The 17,017-nt window shown below is 34.9% G+C and overlaps 1 protein-coding gene across 1 annotated transcript; it reads right to left on the bottom strand.

Annotated features, from left to right (window-relative positions):
• Positions 1-9,915: 9,915 nt before the first annotated feature.
• On the bottom strand, positions 9,916-15,586 carry LOC149892686 (uncharacterized). The gene is made up of 4 exons (XM_090080094.1): positions 11,057-15,586; positions 10,758-10,823; positions 10,442-10,498; positions 9,916-10,283 (listed from the first exon to the last, which is right to left on the bottom strand). Exons 1-4 carry the CDS (start codon positions 13,845-13,847, stop codon positions 9,964-9,966), a joined length of 3,234 nt encoding a protein of 1,077 aa, XP_089936220.1. The 5' UTR covers positions 13,848-15,586; the 3' UTR covers positions 9,916-9,963.
• Between the last annotated feature and the right edge of the window lie 1,431 nt (positions 15,587-17,017).

The raw sequence follows: 17,017 nt of genomic DNA, 5'->3' as shown, positions 1-17,017 counted from the left end.
AACCGAATAGGGAGAGAGAGAGTGAGTCGACTCATTTCTTTCGACTGCCTTAAACGAGAAGTCTAAAACGTTTAAAAGTTGAAAACTAAGTTTTTTAAATGAACTGCACCGAAAAAACTTTACGACAGTTTAGCTGGTTAAAAACGCAGAGGAAAATATTTTATAAAATTTAAGCGTTCTAAAGATGTCCATTTTTGTTTTTGTTTTTTTTATTTTGGTTTGTTTCTGGCTTGTTTCTTTCTTTAAATTCTAGCGATCGAGCATATTTGAACGGTTTCATCAACCTGTCGGCGCACGTGCTCGAGAGCTAGAACTTTGATTGCTTTTGTTGTTGAGAATTGAGAATGTCCGAGCAGGTTTTTTTATCGATTTCATCGCTTGTGGCGAGGCAAAAATCAAAACGCTTTTGGACGAAAGAAAAGAGATTAAAAGGAAAAAAGAGAAGAAAAAAAAAACAAAAAAATAGGTTATGTGTTATGAACATTTATTTTCTCACGCGATGACGTCTAGTTTTGTTAGAGTAATTAAAATATGGTATCAAGTTTGTAATTTCTATCTTATTTTAGTTACGGATAATTGCCAATTATGTCACGTTTAGTATACACAACGCTGTTTTCTTAATAGCAATATGATACAAACAAGTTATAAAAAAAAAAGCGTTCGCTCGATCTTCCTTAGTCAGTTGAACAAAAAGAAATTTTCACAACATATGATTGATTTGGTTGTCCTAGCAAGCTGTTTTAGCAAACGACTAGAGGTTGCAACTGTTGTTCATTGAAAACGAAAAATCTAGCGTCAGCAAGAAATTTTTGAATACATAATGTACACAAAAGTGGCACTTACAAATGAAAATGTAAAAAAAAACTGTTTACCTTGATGCCAGACTCGCAGAGATGTTGTCGCTCGTTGCTATCGACTGCGAACAGCTTTGTTGTTTTTCGAAGTGCCTCTTCATTCTACTTATAGCCGAAGTTTTGGCTTCGAAAAAAAATACGAACGTCGTTAAGCTCAACGAGCTGCTTTAATTGTTGTTCGTGCGAAAACGAAATGCTTAGTGTTGGCGTAATTACACTTTTCGACCGCGATGCAGTTTGTCAACTCTAGCGTACTTTTTTGGCTCGTGGAGCAAAAGCCTCATGATAATAGCAAAGGCTTAAAATGTCTTAACATGTCAGCAAAGGCTTAATATGCTTAATAAACTGTGGTTAAGCTTTTGCGGTGCAGTTCATTTACAACTTAATTTGCAACTTGCTGGCACAAGCAAACGTTTATGACTTCTCGTTTAAGACAGTTGAGCGAAATCAGTCGACTCACTCATTCTCCCTTTTCTGTTTTGTTTTTGTTTTGTTTTTTTGTTTTTGTTTTTGTTTTTGTTTGTTTTTTTTTTTTCTTTGTTTGTCTTTTGTTTAAAATGTAAAAAACTCGAAAGGAAAGTTGTTGCTTTGTTTGCTTATTGAAAGTTTTCGCCAGTTGCAAGACTTAGTTTTGTTTTTGTTTACTTATTAAAATATCGAGGAAAATATTTGAGGACATCGCATTCTAATGGTGCCTTTATAACAACATCTAACGATTTAACGTTTAATGTTGTGCTCAAAAAAAAAATTCCTTTTATATCTCTCAATGGTCTCCAACGATAAAACTGCCGACCAATCGCAACGATTAAACAGCCAACCAATGGCAGCTCAATGGTCTCCAAACAAGAGACTGCCGACCAATGGCAGCTCAGTGGTTTGAGAAGTGAGATCATTCGATTTCCTTTTATTATCTCCAGTTTGAACTAGTGCTTGGCTTGTGGTGCAGAAACTAAAACTTCCCGTTTTTGTATTTTGTTTTGAATTTCTTTGCTTTGAGCTTTTTAATCGATCGATAGCTTTAGGAGAAAAGAAGAAACCCCTCTGACGAAGTCTTGGCTTTTTTAAAAACGCTCAAATTTTGGCAAACAAATCTCATACGAAACGCTACTTTGATGTCAAGCTTTCGTTACTCCCTACTCCCTTCTAGCGGAGGGCGGCAAAAAGGTGTTGCATCCTAGAGCTAAAAGTGAGGAGGGAAGCAAGTTTTTTTTTCGTTTTGTTTGCTTTTTTATGTTTTTTGTTTTTTTGAGGGGGGAGAGTTAGAGGGTAAGGGGGTTAGGATTAGAGGGGGTTGGGGTTACGGTTTGGAAACCTGGGGACGAGGATATCAAGCAGGAGTTTAGTGTTAAGGTTAAAGGGCCCACGAGGGGCGTCCTTCAATTGTAAAATGCCTTTAGACGCACGTGTCTAGTCGTCTCGTTGCATCGACCTAGAGGAGTTTTCTGATAGATCTTGCGCTTTGGGCTCAGTTAATCGGTCTGTATCCATTGTAAACACGGTGTCTGCCGTTAGAAAATCGTTAACCAGGCGTTTGTGAGCTTTAACAACCATCCCTTTGAGTTTAAAACGAACGTTTCTTCAAAAGCCACTCGAGATGGAGGTACTCACGGAGGTTTGTTACGGTAACAACCCTGTGGTTTGCCATCTTCTTTCTTTCCGCAGCGTCGCAAACGCATCGGCCGGTCTCTTAGGTGACGAAAAAACGTCTGATCTCTCGACTGGAATGCTTAACGTACTAAGATTAGTAAAGTTAGTACTAAGAGTTGCATCTGGCCGCCGTAATTTTCTTCGATGATGTCTTGAAAATTTCGTGACGTCGTTTTCAAACCTCTAGGGTCGATTTTAACCTTCGACCTTAAAGTCGATTTTAGCCTTCGGTGTGGCTCTGTACAACTTTTGCGGTGAAAAAGCTTGCGCGGAGTCTACAGTTGTATTTAGCCGACAGACGCTGGCAACGCAGAAACAGAATGACTCTTGGGCGGCGCAAACCGAGCGTTCAGCAAATTTCTAGCATTTTACGTCAAAGCGGACAATCTGCACGACAAATAAAGCTAACTTTCTCGTTGCAACAGTTAGTCACTGGATCGTTGGACGAGTGTGTACAGCTGTTTTGCGTCGAAAGCCGACCGGTGGTCGGATGCGACTCTTCTTTTCATTCGAAAATCAGAACCTGGCCATCAGTCGTGTATCACCATCGAATGCTTAATGTAGTGATTTCTCGAAACGACAAAAGCTTGTAAAACAAACAGCTTCGCTGTACTGTTGCCTAATATGTTAACGGATGGCCAGGAACAACCTTGGTCTGTAATGAATGAGTTCGTTTTTCCATTCGAGGCACTAATTACTGCAGTTTTAAAAGTCACCTAAAGTATAAGCTCATCTCTCCATTCAAGAAAAACAAGCATCAGAGTTTCGGAAAGTTTGCATGCACGACACCACCATCGATGATACTTAAACAAACAGAAAATGAATTGCAAAACAGAACCACTGAATTGCAAAACATAACAACGGACAGCTTGTAAAATGCATGGTGATGAGCTTCTTCAATCCAATCAAGGAACCAAGCATCACAGTTTCGGCAATGGTGCATGTGCAAATCAGCAAACTGTGATACTTAATCAAACAACTTCACTGTTTTGCTTAGTTTAAGAACGGATGGCTAAGAACAACCTCGTTAGTGAGTATGAAGTCATCTCTTCATTCCAGGAATTAATAATCAGAGTTTTAGAAGTCTCTTACGTGCGATACTACTATCAACGGTACTTAATCAAACAGCCTCTCAGAATGGCCTAGTTTGAGAACGGAAGGCTAGGAACAACCTTAGTAGTGAGTCATCAGTTCAACTTTTCATTCAAGGAATTAAGCATCTAAAATCTGAAAAATAAAAAGAAGAGCTCTTTGTTAGAAGTTCTTATTTTTATTTTTCCTCAACTTCTATTTCTTTTCTTTTTTTACTTTTTTTTTTTTAATGATAGTTTTTCTTTTTTTTTATCTATTTTGTTCGTTTAAATTAATACAACAGGCGTTTTAGGTCGTTTCTGTAACATTATTTAACACTTTAAATTGTAATAAATATTTGAACAGAAGAAAATCCCTTTCGTAACGTTAAAATGTCATAAGAACATTTCATCTTTACCAAATACGCTTGTAAAAATAGTTTCACTTTTAAAGTTTGTTGTATATGTCTTTTAATTTAGTGAATCGCAATTTGGATTTTCTTAGGCGCACATCTACTTTAGTTGCTTTTTCTTAAAGAAAGGTCACCAGAGTTTTCTTACACAGCCCCTGCAGCATAATCTTTAACAAAATACTCTTTTGAAAAGTTTTACATTGAAATAAACAAAAGCCATTTGCGTAAGTAGAGATAACTTAGAGAATAAAAAGTGCATAAACGCCTCGCTACTTTGATGAAGAAGAAACGGATGACTAAATGCAACTTTTTAATTTCGTGTGCTATCTCTTTCGATTAAGGTACTTTTTGAATATTTTTTCAAAGAAATGTTAGCGTAGTTTTCCTTTTTTAAATTTAAATCATGTTTAAAGGTAGTTTTTGAATGTTTTTTCAAAGAAATGTTAGCGTAGTTTTCATCTATTAAATTTAAATCATGTTTAAAGGTAGTTTTTGAATGTTTTTTCAAAGAAATGTTAGCGTAGTTTTCATCTATTAAATCTAAATCATGTTTAAAGGTAGTTTTCGAATATTTTTTCAAAGAATTGTTAGCGTAGTTTTCCTCTTTTAGATCTAGCTTATGTTTAAGGTAGTTTTTGAGTATTTTTTCAAAGAAAAGTTAGCGTAGTTTTCCTCTTTTAGATCTAGCTTATGTTTAAGGTAGTTTTTGAGTATTTTTTCAAAGAAAAGTTAGCGTAGTTTTCCTCTTTTAGATCTAGCTTATGTTTAAGGTAGTTTTTAAATATTTTTTTTAAAGAAAAGTTAGCATAGTTTTCCTCTTTTGGATATAGCTTATGTTTAAGGTAGTTTTTAAATATTTTTTTTAAAGAAAAGTTAGCGTAGTTTTCCTCCTTTAGATCTAGCTTATAATTCAGGTAGTTTTTGAATATTTTTTCAAATAAAAATTAGCAAAGTATAGTTTATTTAGCATGACATCACAAAATACTAAACTCAAAAAGGCAAGATAAAGTATAAGATAAACGTAAAATAAGATATAGATGAAACAAATGTTAGGCTGCATAAAATCAAAAACTGCATTGCCTATCATAAACACAAATGTCTAGTGAGAGCTTTTAAAGTTCGTTCTTTTCGGGTCGTTCTTTTCGTCTTTTAATTTGGTGAATCGCGATTTGAATTTTCTAAGGCGCACATGTCTTTCAGTTGCTTTTTTCTTAAGGAAAGGTCGCCAGAGTTTTTTTACGCAGCTCCTGCAGCATAATCTTTAACAAAATACTCTTTTGTATATCATTACATAGAAATAAACAAAAACCATATGCGTAAACAGAGATAAATTAGAACGCAAAAGTGCATAAAAAGCCTCGCTACTTTGCTATAGAAGAAGTGGATGACTAGATACAACTTTGTAAATTCGTGCACTACCTCAATGGATTAAGGTATTTTTCGAAAGTTTTTTAAAAGCATAAATAGCGTAGTCTTCCTCTTTTAAATCTAGCTTATGTCTAAGGCAGTTTTTGAATAGATTTTCAAAGAAAGGTTAGCGTACTTTTCCACTTTTAAGTTTAGCTTATGTAGCTTGACAAAACAACACACAAAAAGACAAGATAAAGTATCAGATAAACGTAAAATAAAATATAAATGAAACTAAAGTTAGGCTGCATAAAAAACAAACAACTTAATAATCTACTAGACATGTTTAAGTTGAATTAAGTAAAGTCCTTTGCGCAAATTTGGGTAAATAAGAGAGTAAAAATCCATAAAAAGAAGAAGTGGATGAGTAGATACAATTTTTTAAATTTGTGTGCTATCTCTATTGAATAAGGTAGTTTTCGAGAGTTTTTTCAAAGCAAAATTAGCGTAGTGTTCCTCTTTTAAATCTAGATTATCTCAAAAATAGATTTCGAATAGTTTTTCAAAGAAAGGTTAGCGCAGCTTTCCTCTTTTAACATTAGCTTATGTAGCTTGACATCACAGAACACAAAAAGATAAAATAAAATATAAGACAAACGTAAAATGAAAAATAGATGTAGCTAAAGTTAGGCAGCATAAAAAACCAACAACATAATAATCTACTAGGCATGTTTAAATTGAATTAAATAAAATCCTTTGCGCAAAAATAGGTATGTTAGAGAGTAAAAGCGCATAGAAAGCCTCGCTACTTTGCTGTGAAAGAAGTGGATGACTAGATACAACTTTTTAAAATCCTGTGCTATCTCTATCGATTAAGGTAGTTTTCGAAAGATTTTTCAAAGCAAAAATAGCGTAGTCTTTCTCTTTTAAATCTAGATTATGTCTAAGGTAGTTTTTGAACAGCTTTTCAAAGAAAGGTTAGCGTAGCTTTCCTCTTTTAAGTTTAGCTTATGTAGCTTGACATCACAAAACACAAAATTCAAAAAGACAAAATAAAATATAAGATAAACGTAAAATAAAATATAGATGAAGCTAAAGTTAGACTGCATAAAAAAACAACAACGTAATAACCTACTAGAATCTAATAAAACCCTATGCACAAATGTAGGTATGTTAGAGAGTAAAAGTGCATAAAAAGCCTCGCTACTTTGTTTAAGGTAGTTTTTGAATAGTTTTTCAAAGAAAGCTTAGCGTAGTTTTCCTCTTTAAAGTTTGGCTTATGTAGCTTGACATCACAAAACACAAAACACTAAAAGGAAAGGTAATATAAAAGTTAATCGTAAAATAAAATGTAGGTGAAATAAATGTTAGGCTGCATAAAAGAAAAAAAAAATCGTAACATAATAATCTTCTATATATGTTTGGATTGAATTAAATGAATTCCTTTGCGTAAATATAAGCAAACTAGTGAGAAAAAGTGCATAAAGAGCCTCGCTACTTTGCTGCAGAAGTAGTGGATGACTATATGCAATTTTTTAAAATCGTGTGCTATCTCTATCGATTAAGGTAGTTTTCGAAAGTTTTTTCAAAGTAAAAATAGTGTAGTTTTCCTCTTTTAAATCTAGCTTTTGTCTAGGGTAGTTTATGAATAGATTTTCAAAGAAAGGTTAGCGTAGCATTCCACTTTTAAGTTTAGCTTAAGTTGCTTGGCATCACAAAACTCAAAACTCAAAAAGAAAAGATAAAATATATGATAAACCTAAAACATAATATAGATGAAACTAAAGTTAGGCTGCATAAAAAACCAACAACATAATAATCTACTAGGCATGTTTAAATTGAATTAAATAAAATCCTTTGCGCAAATGTAGGTATGTTAGAGAGTAAAAGTGCATGAAAAGCCTCGCTACTTTGTTAAAGGTAGTTTTTGAATAGTTTTTCAAAGCAAGTTTAGCGTAGTTTTCCTCTTTTATGTTTAGACTATGTAGCTTGACATCACAGAACACAAAGCTCAAAAAGGCAAGATAAAATATAAGTTAATCGTAAAATATAGATGTAACAAAGTTTAGACTGCATAAAAAACCAACAACATAATAATCTACTAGGCATGTTTAAGTTGAATTAAATAATGTCCTTTGCGCAAATATAGGAAAGTTAGAGTAAAAATCCATAAAAAGCCTCGATACTTTGCTGAAGAAGAAGATGACTATATGCAACTTTTTAAAATTGTGAGCTATCTATATCGATTTAGGTCCTTTTTGAGTACTTTTTCAAAGAAAAGTTAGCGCAGTTTTCCCCTTTTAAGATTAGATTATGAAGCTTGACATAACAAAACACAAAACTAACAAAGGCAAGATAAAATATAAGGTAAACGCAATATAATGTATAGATGAAACTAAAGTTAGGCTGCATAAAACAAACGGGTAACAATACTCTTCTATGTATGTTTACATTGAGTTAAATAAAATCCTTTGCGCAAATATAGGTATGTTAGAGAATAAAAGTGCATAAAAAGCCTCAGTACTTTGCTGTAGAAGAAGTGGATGAGTAGATACAATTTTTTAAATTTGTGTGCTATCTCTATCGAATAAGTTAGTTTTCGAGAGTTTTTTCAAAGCAAAATTAGCGTAGTGTTCCTCTTTTAAATCTAGATTATCTCAAAAATAGATTTCGAATAGTTTTTCAAAGAAAGGTTAGCGCAGCTTTCCTCTTTTAACATTAGCTTATGTAGCTTGACATCACAGAACACAAAAAGATAAAATAAAATATAAGACAAACGTAAAATGAAAAATAGATGTAGCTAAAGTTAGGCTGCATAAAAAACCAACAACTAATAATCTACTAGGCATGTTTAAATTGAATTAAATAAAATCCTTTGCGCAAAAATAGGTATGTTAGAGAGTAAAAGCGCATAAAAAGCCTCGCTACTTTGTTAAAGGTAGTTTTTGAATAGTTTTTCAAAGACAGGTTAGCGTAAATTTCCTCTTTAAAGTTTAGCTTATGTAGCTTGACATCACAAAATATAAAACTCAAAAAGACAAGATAAAATATAAGATAAACGCAAAATAAAATATAGATGAAACTAAAGTTAGGCTGCATACAAAACCAACAACATAATATTCTACTAGTTATGTTTAAATTGAATTAAATAAAATCCTTTACGCAAATATAGGTAAGTTAGAGAGTAAAAGTGCATAAAAAGCTTTACTTTGCTGAAGAAGAAGATGAATAGATGCAACTTTTTAAATTCGTGAGCTATCTCTATCGGTGTAAGGTAGTTTTTGAACAATTTTTCAAAGAAAAGTTAGCCTAGTTTTCTTCTTTTAAGTTTAAATTATGTAGCTTGACATCACAAAATACAAAACTCAAAAAGACAAGATAAAATATAAGATAAACGCAAAATAAAATATAGATGAAACTAAAGTTAGGCTGCATACAAAACCAACAACATAATATTCTACTAGAAAAGTTAGCCTAGTTTCCTTCTTTTAAGTTTAGATTATGTAGCTTGACATCACAAAACACAAAAAGGCAAGATAAAATACAAGGTAAACGTAAAATAAAATAGAAGTCAAACAAAAGTTAGGTTGCATAAATACAAAAACTGCATTGCCAAAAATAGAATTTGTTGTCTAGAAAGACCTTTTAAACTTTGTTTCTTTCGTTTTTTGACTTAGTGAATCGCGATCTGGTTTTTCTTAGGCGCGCTTGTTTCTTAGTTGTTTTTTTTGTAAAGAAACTTTATTCAGACGTTTTTTTTTACGCAACTCCTTTAACATTATTTTTAACAAAGTATTCTTTTATACGTGTTTACATTGAAATAAAACCCTTTGCGTAAATAGAGATAAATTAGAGAGCAAAAGTACATAAAAAGCCTCGCTACTTTGCAGAAGAAGAATTGGATGGCAAGATTCGTGTGCTTTCTCTTTCGTTTAAGGTACTTCTTGAATATTTTTTCAAAGAAAAGTTAGCGTAGTTTTCCCCTTTTAAGTTTAGCTTACGCAGCTTGACATCACAAAACGCAAAAACCAATAAGGCATGATAAAATACAAGATAAACGTAAAATAAAATAGAAGTGAAACAAAAGTTAGACTGCATAAAAACAAAAAAAAAAAAAAAAACATAATATACTTCTATGTATGTTTACATTGATCTAAACAAAATCCTTTGTGTAAAGATATGAAAAAATAGAGAGTAAGAGTTCATAAAAAAGCCTCGCTATTTTGCTGAAGAAGAAATGGATGTCTAGATCTTTTAAAATAAGGAACTTTTTGATTTCTTTTTCCGAAAAATGGTTGGAGCAGTTTTCCTTTTTTAAATTTCACTTATGCAGTTTAACATCACAGGAAATATTATTTTGCTTTTTAACAAACTCTTAAAAACATCAGAAGTAATTCTAAATGCAACTCTATTAAAAGTTTTCACAGAATAACAAAACGACTTCTTTTTTTTTTTTTTAAAGATAAAAAAAAGTTTGAACTATCTTTAAATAAGAAATGTGAGAACAGTTTAACAGAACTTCTTGTTTATTATGTCTTTAGCGAAACAGATAAAAATATTTGCAAAAGCATAGATAAAACAAACTACACAAAAGGCCCATCTTTATTGCCAAACTGAACAAACTTATCTAAACTACATAAATGGTTTCACGATATTGCCATATTGAACAAACTTTTCTAAACTACCCTCTTTTTGAATTTTTAGCTTCATGTTTTTAATTTTGTCTTTAATATGGCTTTGGTAGGAGTACTTTTGCAAGACATGAATGAGCTTGTCACTGCTATGATTTGCCAAGATGCCAAGGTAATCTTTGTACGAGCAACTTGAGCTTACATCTGTAAACACGTCTTGCAAGATGTATGCCAACACCAAAGCTGCACATCGTGGAAAACTTCTGGTGTTGAACCATTCGTTGTGGCCAGGGCAAGCATTCAGCTCTTCAACTATTTCATCTAAAATTTTACAAACTCAAGTCATAACACAAAGTGATTAAATCAAATATTCATTTGGTTCTGAAGTAAGACAAGATTTATTCTGTTTTTTTATTTATTTTTTTTTTGTTGACCTTATTGTTTGCACTGATAGCAATAACTGGTTTTTGAAAGATTACCTAAATGGCATTGGCTAACTTCTGCTTTGTTTTCCTTTGTTCTTGGCTGAGTTGATCCTGAAATAAAATAAAACCATGTTCATTTTTCTAATTCATAAAAACCATCAACAGTTTCTAAGTGTTAGAGATGATAACAAGCTGTGCATGATTTCTAACGGTGATGTTTCTAACTTCATCATTAGAAATCGGGTAGACACAACTTTCTAAAAGTGCACTTAGCAATGATGGCTAGTTTTTGTTAACAGTTAACCATCTGAAATTGTGCAAGAAGAGGTTTGTGTTTATATATCTTTGTATAAATTAGGTTTTACATTACCGATGAGTTCTTGAGTGAAAGATGGCATTTCCAACTTGATTTTTTTTCTTCTTGGATCTTTTACTTCTAAAACATAATCAGTTTTAGTATCATTCACTTGTATAAACATTTAAGCAATCACAGAATTAGTCCTGCAACAAATACATACACACTTCTGTGTTGTTTTTTTGTTTTGTTTTGTTTTTTTTACAGCTCTAACAATAACAATAGGGCAAGGAGTTGATTTGGGCATTTTCATTTTTTGAAAGCGTGTTGAGATTTGCATAAAAATCAAAAATCAAAAATCAAAAAGAATTTACCTCTGGATGTAGAGGCAAGACTTTGGCTAAATAGGCTACCAACAGATTGAACAGCATAAGGTGAGAGCTGCTTTGCAAGAACAGTACCAGCCTGTTGGACAGGAACAGCTGAAACTGGATCAGATGAAAGAAACAAACTGGGTTTGGCCAATGTTTGCTGAAAAGCAACAAGGCTAGGAGTCAGAGGAACAGAAAAGACCTCTTTTGAAGGACAGAAAGCGACTTGCTGAGAAGGAGAAGCAGAAACAGGTTTGGCAACCACTTGCTCATTAAAGTAAACTGGAGAAAGTTTTGCATGGTGTTCAATAAAATCCGGTTCATCAGGAAATAATGTTAATGCAAGAGGAGAACAAGCTGTGCCAACAGGAACAGCTAGAGTCTGATCTACATCCATACAAACAGCTTGTTCGTTAGGAACTAGTTGTGCAAGAGCAGGGGATAGTTCAAGAACTGGACCAGCGATTGTTTGTTCAGATGGAACAGACGAAACAGGAGTTGAGGTAGGTTCACACAAGAAATCTACGGCATGGTCGTTGCTATCCTCTAAAGGAACATTGTTTTCTACAGCTGGAGAAAACGGAACCACTGTGGTACAGCTGAAAGTAGCAGCACATTCTTCAGAGTCAGAACCGGAGTCTAAATCTTCCTCAAAGATGTCCTCAACCTCATGAAAACCGTACTCCTCTGCATTAGTTTGGAGCCAGTCCATCACATCCTTCTCCTTCTTTGGTGGTCTCTCAGACTTTTCAACAGTCAAAGACTCTATGACTCCGAAGGACTGTCCGATGCCCAGGGCAAAGCGCAACTCCTCTGCAGCGTTCCACTGGGACACATAAAAGCTATCCATTGTGTTCCTGCTGTGCTTCATGTAGAGTGTAGCAAACCGCTCGCGATCTTCTTTGCTGTTGTTGGCAAAGTAAGTGGCTATCGAACCGCGAATGCAAGTGGGAGTAAGACGCTTCATGGGAATGTTTACTTGGCTTTTTCTGAAGCAGGACGTCAGGCAAGAGGAGATAGCAGAGGAACCCATCTGGTAAACAGGCACTCTAGTTGCACCGAGTGTCACACATTCGTCTTTGTTGGGTCTCATCGATGGAAAAAGGGGCCTGTAGCAGTCGCTCAACTCCAAAACAGTCTTGGTGTCTGCAGCCATGTAGTGAGAGTCGTTGACAAGAAGGTCTCTGTATCTCAGCAAATAAATATCGATCAACACTTTCAAGTCGTTCGGCACTAGAATGTTTTTGGCTCCGTACTTGTATGCTGTTTTGTAGCGCTCTTGCACAATGCAATATCCACACTCACTCTTCTCAGCAGCCATGTAGTCTCTAATGTTTAAAAGAGCAATGTTAGATTTTCTTAAACTGTTAATTACAGTGACAGAGAGCAGAAGATGGTTTCGTAGAGACACAGCATTGTCTCTAGTCGGTGTAAGAGACGGCTTTCTAATCGATTCCACTAACTGTCTTACGTATGCAGACTTGCCATATTCGTTCAGCAAACTGACATTGATGATGTTGATGCATTTTTTGCTTTTCACAAGGCTCCTCCTCAAAGAACGAAAGGGCCTCAGCACTTTTTGTAACTCCTCCACCTTGCAGCGCAAACGTCGGATGGCCTCATGAGAAAGTCCGAAATAGACATTCCTGGCTTCACTGAAACGAAACAGGAGACAAAGGTAGACAAGGCGGTTGTACAACGTGTGACAAGACATGGCTTTTGTTTGGTCAAGTTCACTCAGCTTGGAATTGAGCTGAATGTTTTTAAAGTGCATGGAAAAGTATCTATCCTCCAAAACGTTGGAATTGGTGAGAGCGTTCGGGTGCAGCGTCAGCGTGCTGTCACAACATGTCAATATTTCAACAACTGCATTTTTGTAGATCTTTGCTTGTGACAAAGTGTTGTTGTTGGCTACCACAAGCCACTTTTCAAAATCTCTGAAGAGCTCATCTGCTGACTGGTAATAAAAGTGAAAAGCATCTTTGTCCAGCTGAAACAAGAGTCTCTTATCTTCTGTCAAGACGGAGGAGTTGGAAACCAAGTGCTTTAAGGAATTAAAATCAGAGTCTAGGACGGATTCGGTGTTCAGCTCTTTGTTTTCTACAGAGGTGCAGTGGTTTGCAGAAGGAGCCTCGGACGAACCAGCAACTGATGAGGGCAAGCTTAAAAGAGGATCAGAGGAAAGAACCGGAGAAGAAAAAGAGGAGGAAGGCCCAGGAGCAGAGGATGCAGAGCCTGATGCAGACGCTTGTTCAGCTACTGGCTTAATACCAAAGAAGGCAGGTCGAATAAATTGAGGGACATAGAGCTTGTCGTTGTCGTATCGCTTTGCCTCTGCAATCTTTTGTTTGATCGTCTTGGAATCGTAGAAATGAGTCTCTTTCAAGTGTATGTCCAGTCGGTCGTAATACTTCCAACATTGCAAACAGGGGTAAGGTTTTGGACAGCCGGACTTGCGTTCGAGACGAGCATGCTGAAACTTCCTGACCATTGCAGAGTAAAAGATGGAAGCTTCATCCAAAGTCCAAGAATGATCTTTTTTAGTCAAGTGTCTTTTAATGCTTGTGGAGGAATGTTTGCACAAAGGCATCGGACAGCTAACAGCGTACCTCTTCTTGGTACCATAGAAAGGTACAACCCTGTTTACGGAGCCACACGCTGCAACTAATGCGGCCCTGACTTTGTTTTTGAGCTTTAAGTCTCTCTGTTCTTGTGACTGCCTTCTTTTCTTTTTTTTCGCTTTAGAGTTCGGAGAAGGGGCAACAACAGTGTTGTTTTCTTGTGAAGAAGACATGTTCAGGTGTTTGTTTGCAACGGTTTATGCTAAAAAAAAGAAGACAGTTAGTGAGAGTGTTTTTCTTCTGCCTGCATCCTGGAATCCTGGAATGTTTACAACTGCAGGGAAGAGCTGTGTTTTTTCGAATCCTCTGCAAAAGAGAAAAAAGAAAGAAAAGAGAGCAACAAGAAGAAACAAAGTTTCCACTAGCAAATGAAAAAGAATGAGAGCAACTAGCATTACATGCATGGTGGCAGCAGTGATTGCTATTATGAGAAGGAGAATGAGAAAAAAAAAAAAAAAAAAGAAACAAATAAATAAAGAGATGGAGTTTGAGAGGATCTCGCAACCATATGACTCAAAGAAAGAAACTGTGTTGAAAAAAGGCAAGAGAGGGCAAATAGAACTTGCTAACAAGGACAAATGACAGACATAACTACAACAGTAACAACTCTCATTGCAAGCATAATAACAACAGCATCAGCATCACTGACTCAGAGAGTGTTGACATAACAAAAAAGAAAACAAAAGTACAAGCCAAGTGGGGGAACATTAACAAACACTCATTGCAACTATAACAACAACAACAACAACAGCAACAGCATCACTGACTCAGAGGGTATTGATAAAAAAAAACAAGCAAAACAAAAACAAACAAAAAAACAAATAAAAAAACAAAACAAGCAAATTGGGTGAACAGTAACAACTCTCATTGCAAGCATAATAACAACAACAGCATCAGCATCAGCATCACTGACTCAGAGAGTGTTGACAAAATAAAATAGACAATAAGCAAGCAAAGTGGGTGAACAGTAACAACTCTCACTGCAAGCATAATAACAACAACAGCATCAGCATCAGCATCACTGACTCAGAGAGTGTTGATAAAATAAAACAGATTATAAACAAACAAAGTGGGTGAACAGTAACAGCTCTCATTGAAAGCATAATAACAACAACAGCATCACTAACTCAGAGGATATATAAAAAAACAAACAAACAAACAAACAAAACAAAAACAAAAAAAAAACAAGCAAAGTGGCTGAACAGTAACAGCTATCATTGCAAGTAAAATAACAACAACAGCATCAGCAACATCATCACTGACTCAGAGAGTGGTGATAAAATAAAACAGATTAAAAAACAAGCAAAGTGGCTAAACAGTAACAACTATAAATACAAGTAAAATGACAAAAGCAGCAACAGCATCACTAACTCGCAGGGTGTTGATAAAAAAAAAAGCAACAAACAAATAAAGCAAGCAAAGTGGGTGAACATTAACACTCATTGCAACTATAATAACACCAACAGCAACAGCATCAGTGACTCAAAGGGTGTTGATAAACAAAAACAAAGGCACAAACAAAACAAGCAGAGTGGGTGAACATTAACAACACTTATTGCAAGCATAATAACAACAACAGCATCAGCATCACTGACTCAGAGAGTGTTGATAAAATAAAATAGATTATAAACATGCCAAGTTTGTGAACATTAACAAACACTCATTGCAACTATAACAACGACTACAGCAACAGCATCACTTACTCAGAGAGTGTTGAGAAAAAAAACAACAAAAAAAACAAAAACAAAACAAAACAGAAAACAGAAGTACAAGCCAAGGGGGGGAACATTAACAAACACTCATTGCAACTATAACAACAACAACAGCAACAGCATCACTTACTCAGAGGATATTGATAAAAAAAACAAACAAACAAACAAACAAAACAAGCAAAGTGGCTGAACAGTAACAGCTATCATTGCAAGTAAAATAACAACAACAGCATCAGCAACATCATCACTGACTCAGAGAGTGGTGATAAAATAAAACAGATTAAAAAACAAGCAAAGTGGCTGAACAGTAACAACTATAAATACAAGTAAAATGACAAAAGCAGCAACAGCATCACTAACTCGCAGGGTGTTGATAAAAAAAAAAAGCAACAAACAAACAAAGCAAGCAAAGTGGGTGAACATTAACACTCATTGCAACTATAATAACACCAACAGCAACAGCATCAGTGACTCAAAGGGTGTTGATAAACAAAAACAAAAGCACAAACAAAACAAGCAAAGTGGGTGAACATTAGCAACACTTATTGCAAGCACAATAACAACAACAGCATCAGCATCACTGACTCAGAGAGTGTTGATAAAACAAAATAGATTATAAACAAGCCAAGTTGGTGAACATTAACAAACACTCATTGCAACTGTAATAAGAACAACAGCAACAGCATCACTGACACAAAGGGTGTTGATAAACAAAAACAAAAACACAAGCAAAGTGGGTGAACATTAACAACACTCATTGCAACTATAACAACAACAACAGCAACAGCATCACTGGCTCAAAGGGTGTTGATAAAATAAAGAAATAAAAACAAAACAAGCAAAGTGGGTGAACAGTAACAACTCCCATTGCAAGCATAATAACGACAACAGCAACAGCAACACCATCACTGACTCAGAGAGTGTTGATAAAATAAAATAGATTATAAACAAGCCAAGTTGGTGAACATTAACAAACACTCATTGCAACTATAACAACGACTACAGCAACAGCATCACTTACTCAGAGAGTGTTGAGAAAAAAAAAACAAAAACAAAAAAAAAACAAAACAAAACAGAAAACAAAAGTACAAGCCAAGTGGGGGAACATTAACAAACACTCATTGCAACTGTAACAACAACAACAGCAACAGCATCACTTACTCAGAGAGTGTTTATAAATAAAACAAAAAACAAAAACAAGAAACAAAAATACAAGCCAAGTGGGTGATTACTAACAGCGCTAACAGCAGCAACAACAGTGTCTTTAGAAACAACAAACAAGTACAACAGCAACAACTGCTTTTACAGAGTATAACAATAACAACAACATGGCACTAACAACAACAAAAGGGTTGGAATAAAAACCTGTAGGCAAAAGGAGAGCTGCATTCAGACAAGATGATTACAAAGAGGCTCTTCTTTAGGACAGAGGAGAAACTGCTTTTGAGGGACAGAGGGACTTTTGTTGTTGTGGTTGTTGTTGTTGTTGTGCAGAAACCAACAAACTTTTATTGAACCGAATATAACCGAATATAACCGAAAGTCTTGTTTGCTTCTGTTTTGTGCCATCAAGAAGGGAAAACAAAACATCACAAAACAAACGAAGCAAACGAAACAAACAAACAAACAAA

Source organism: Hydra viridissima, unplaced genomic scaffold (genome assembly GCF_058129835.1).
Source record: "Hydra viridissima isolate aposymbiotic clone 2 unplaced genomic scaffold, HvirCarnegie_v1 scaffold_2, whole genome shotgun sequence".
Taxonomy (NCBI): domain Eukaryota; kingdom Metazoa; phylum Cnidaria; class Hydrozoa; order Anthoathecata; family Hydridae; genus Hydra; species Hydra viridissima.
Note: the sequence above shows the minus strand (reverse complement) of the source record. Positions and strands in the feature narration are given on the sequence as shown.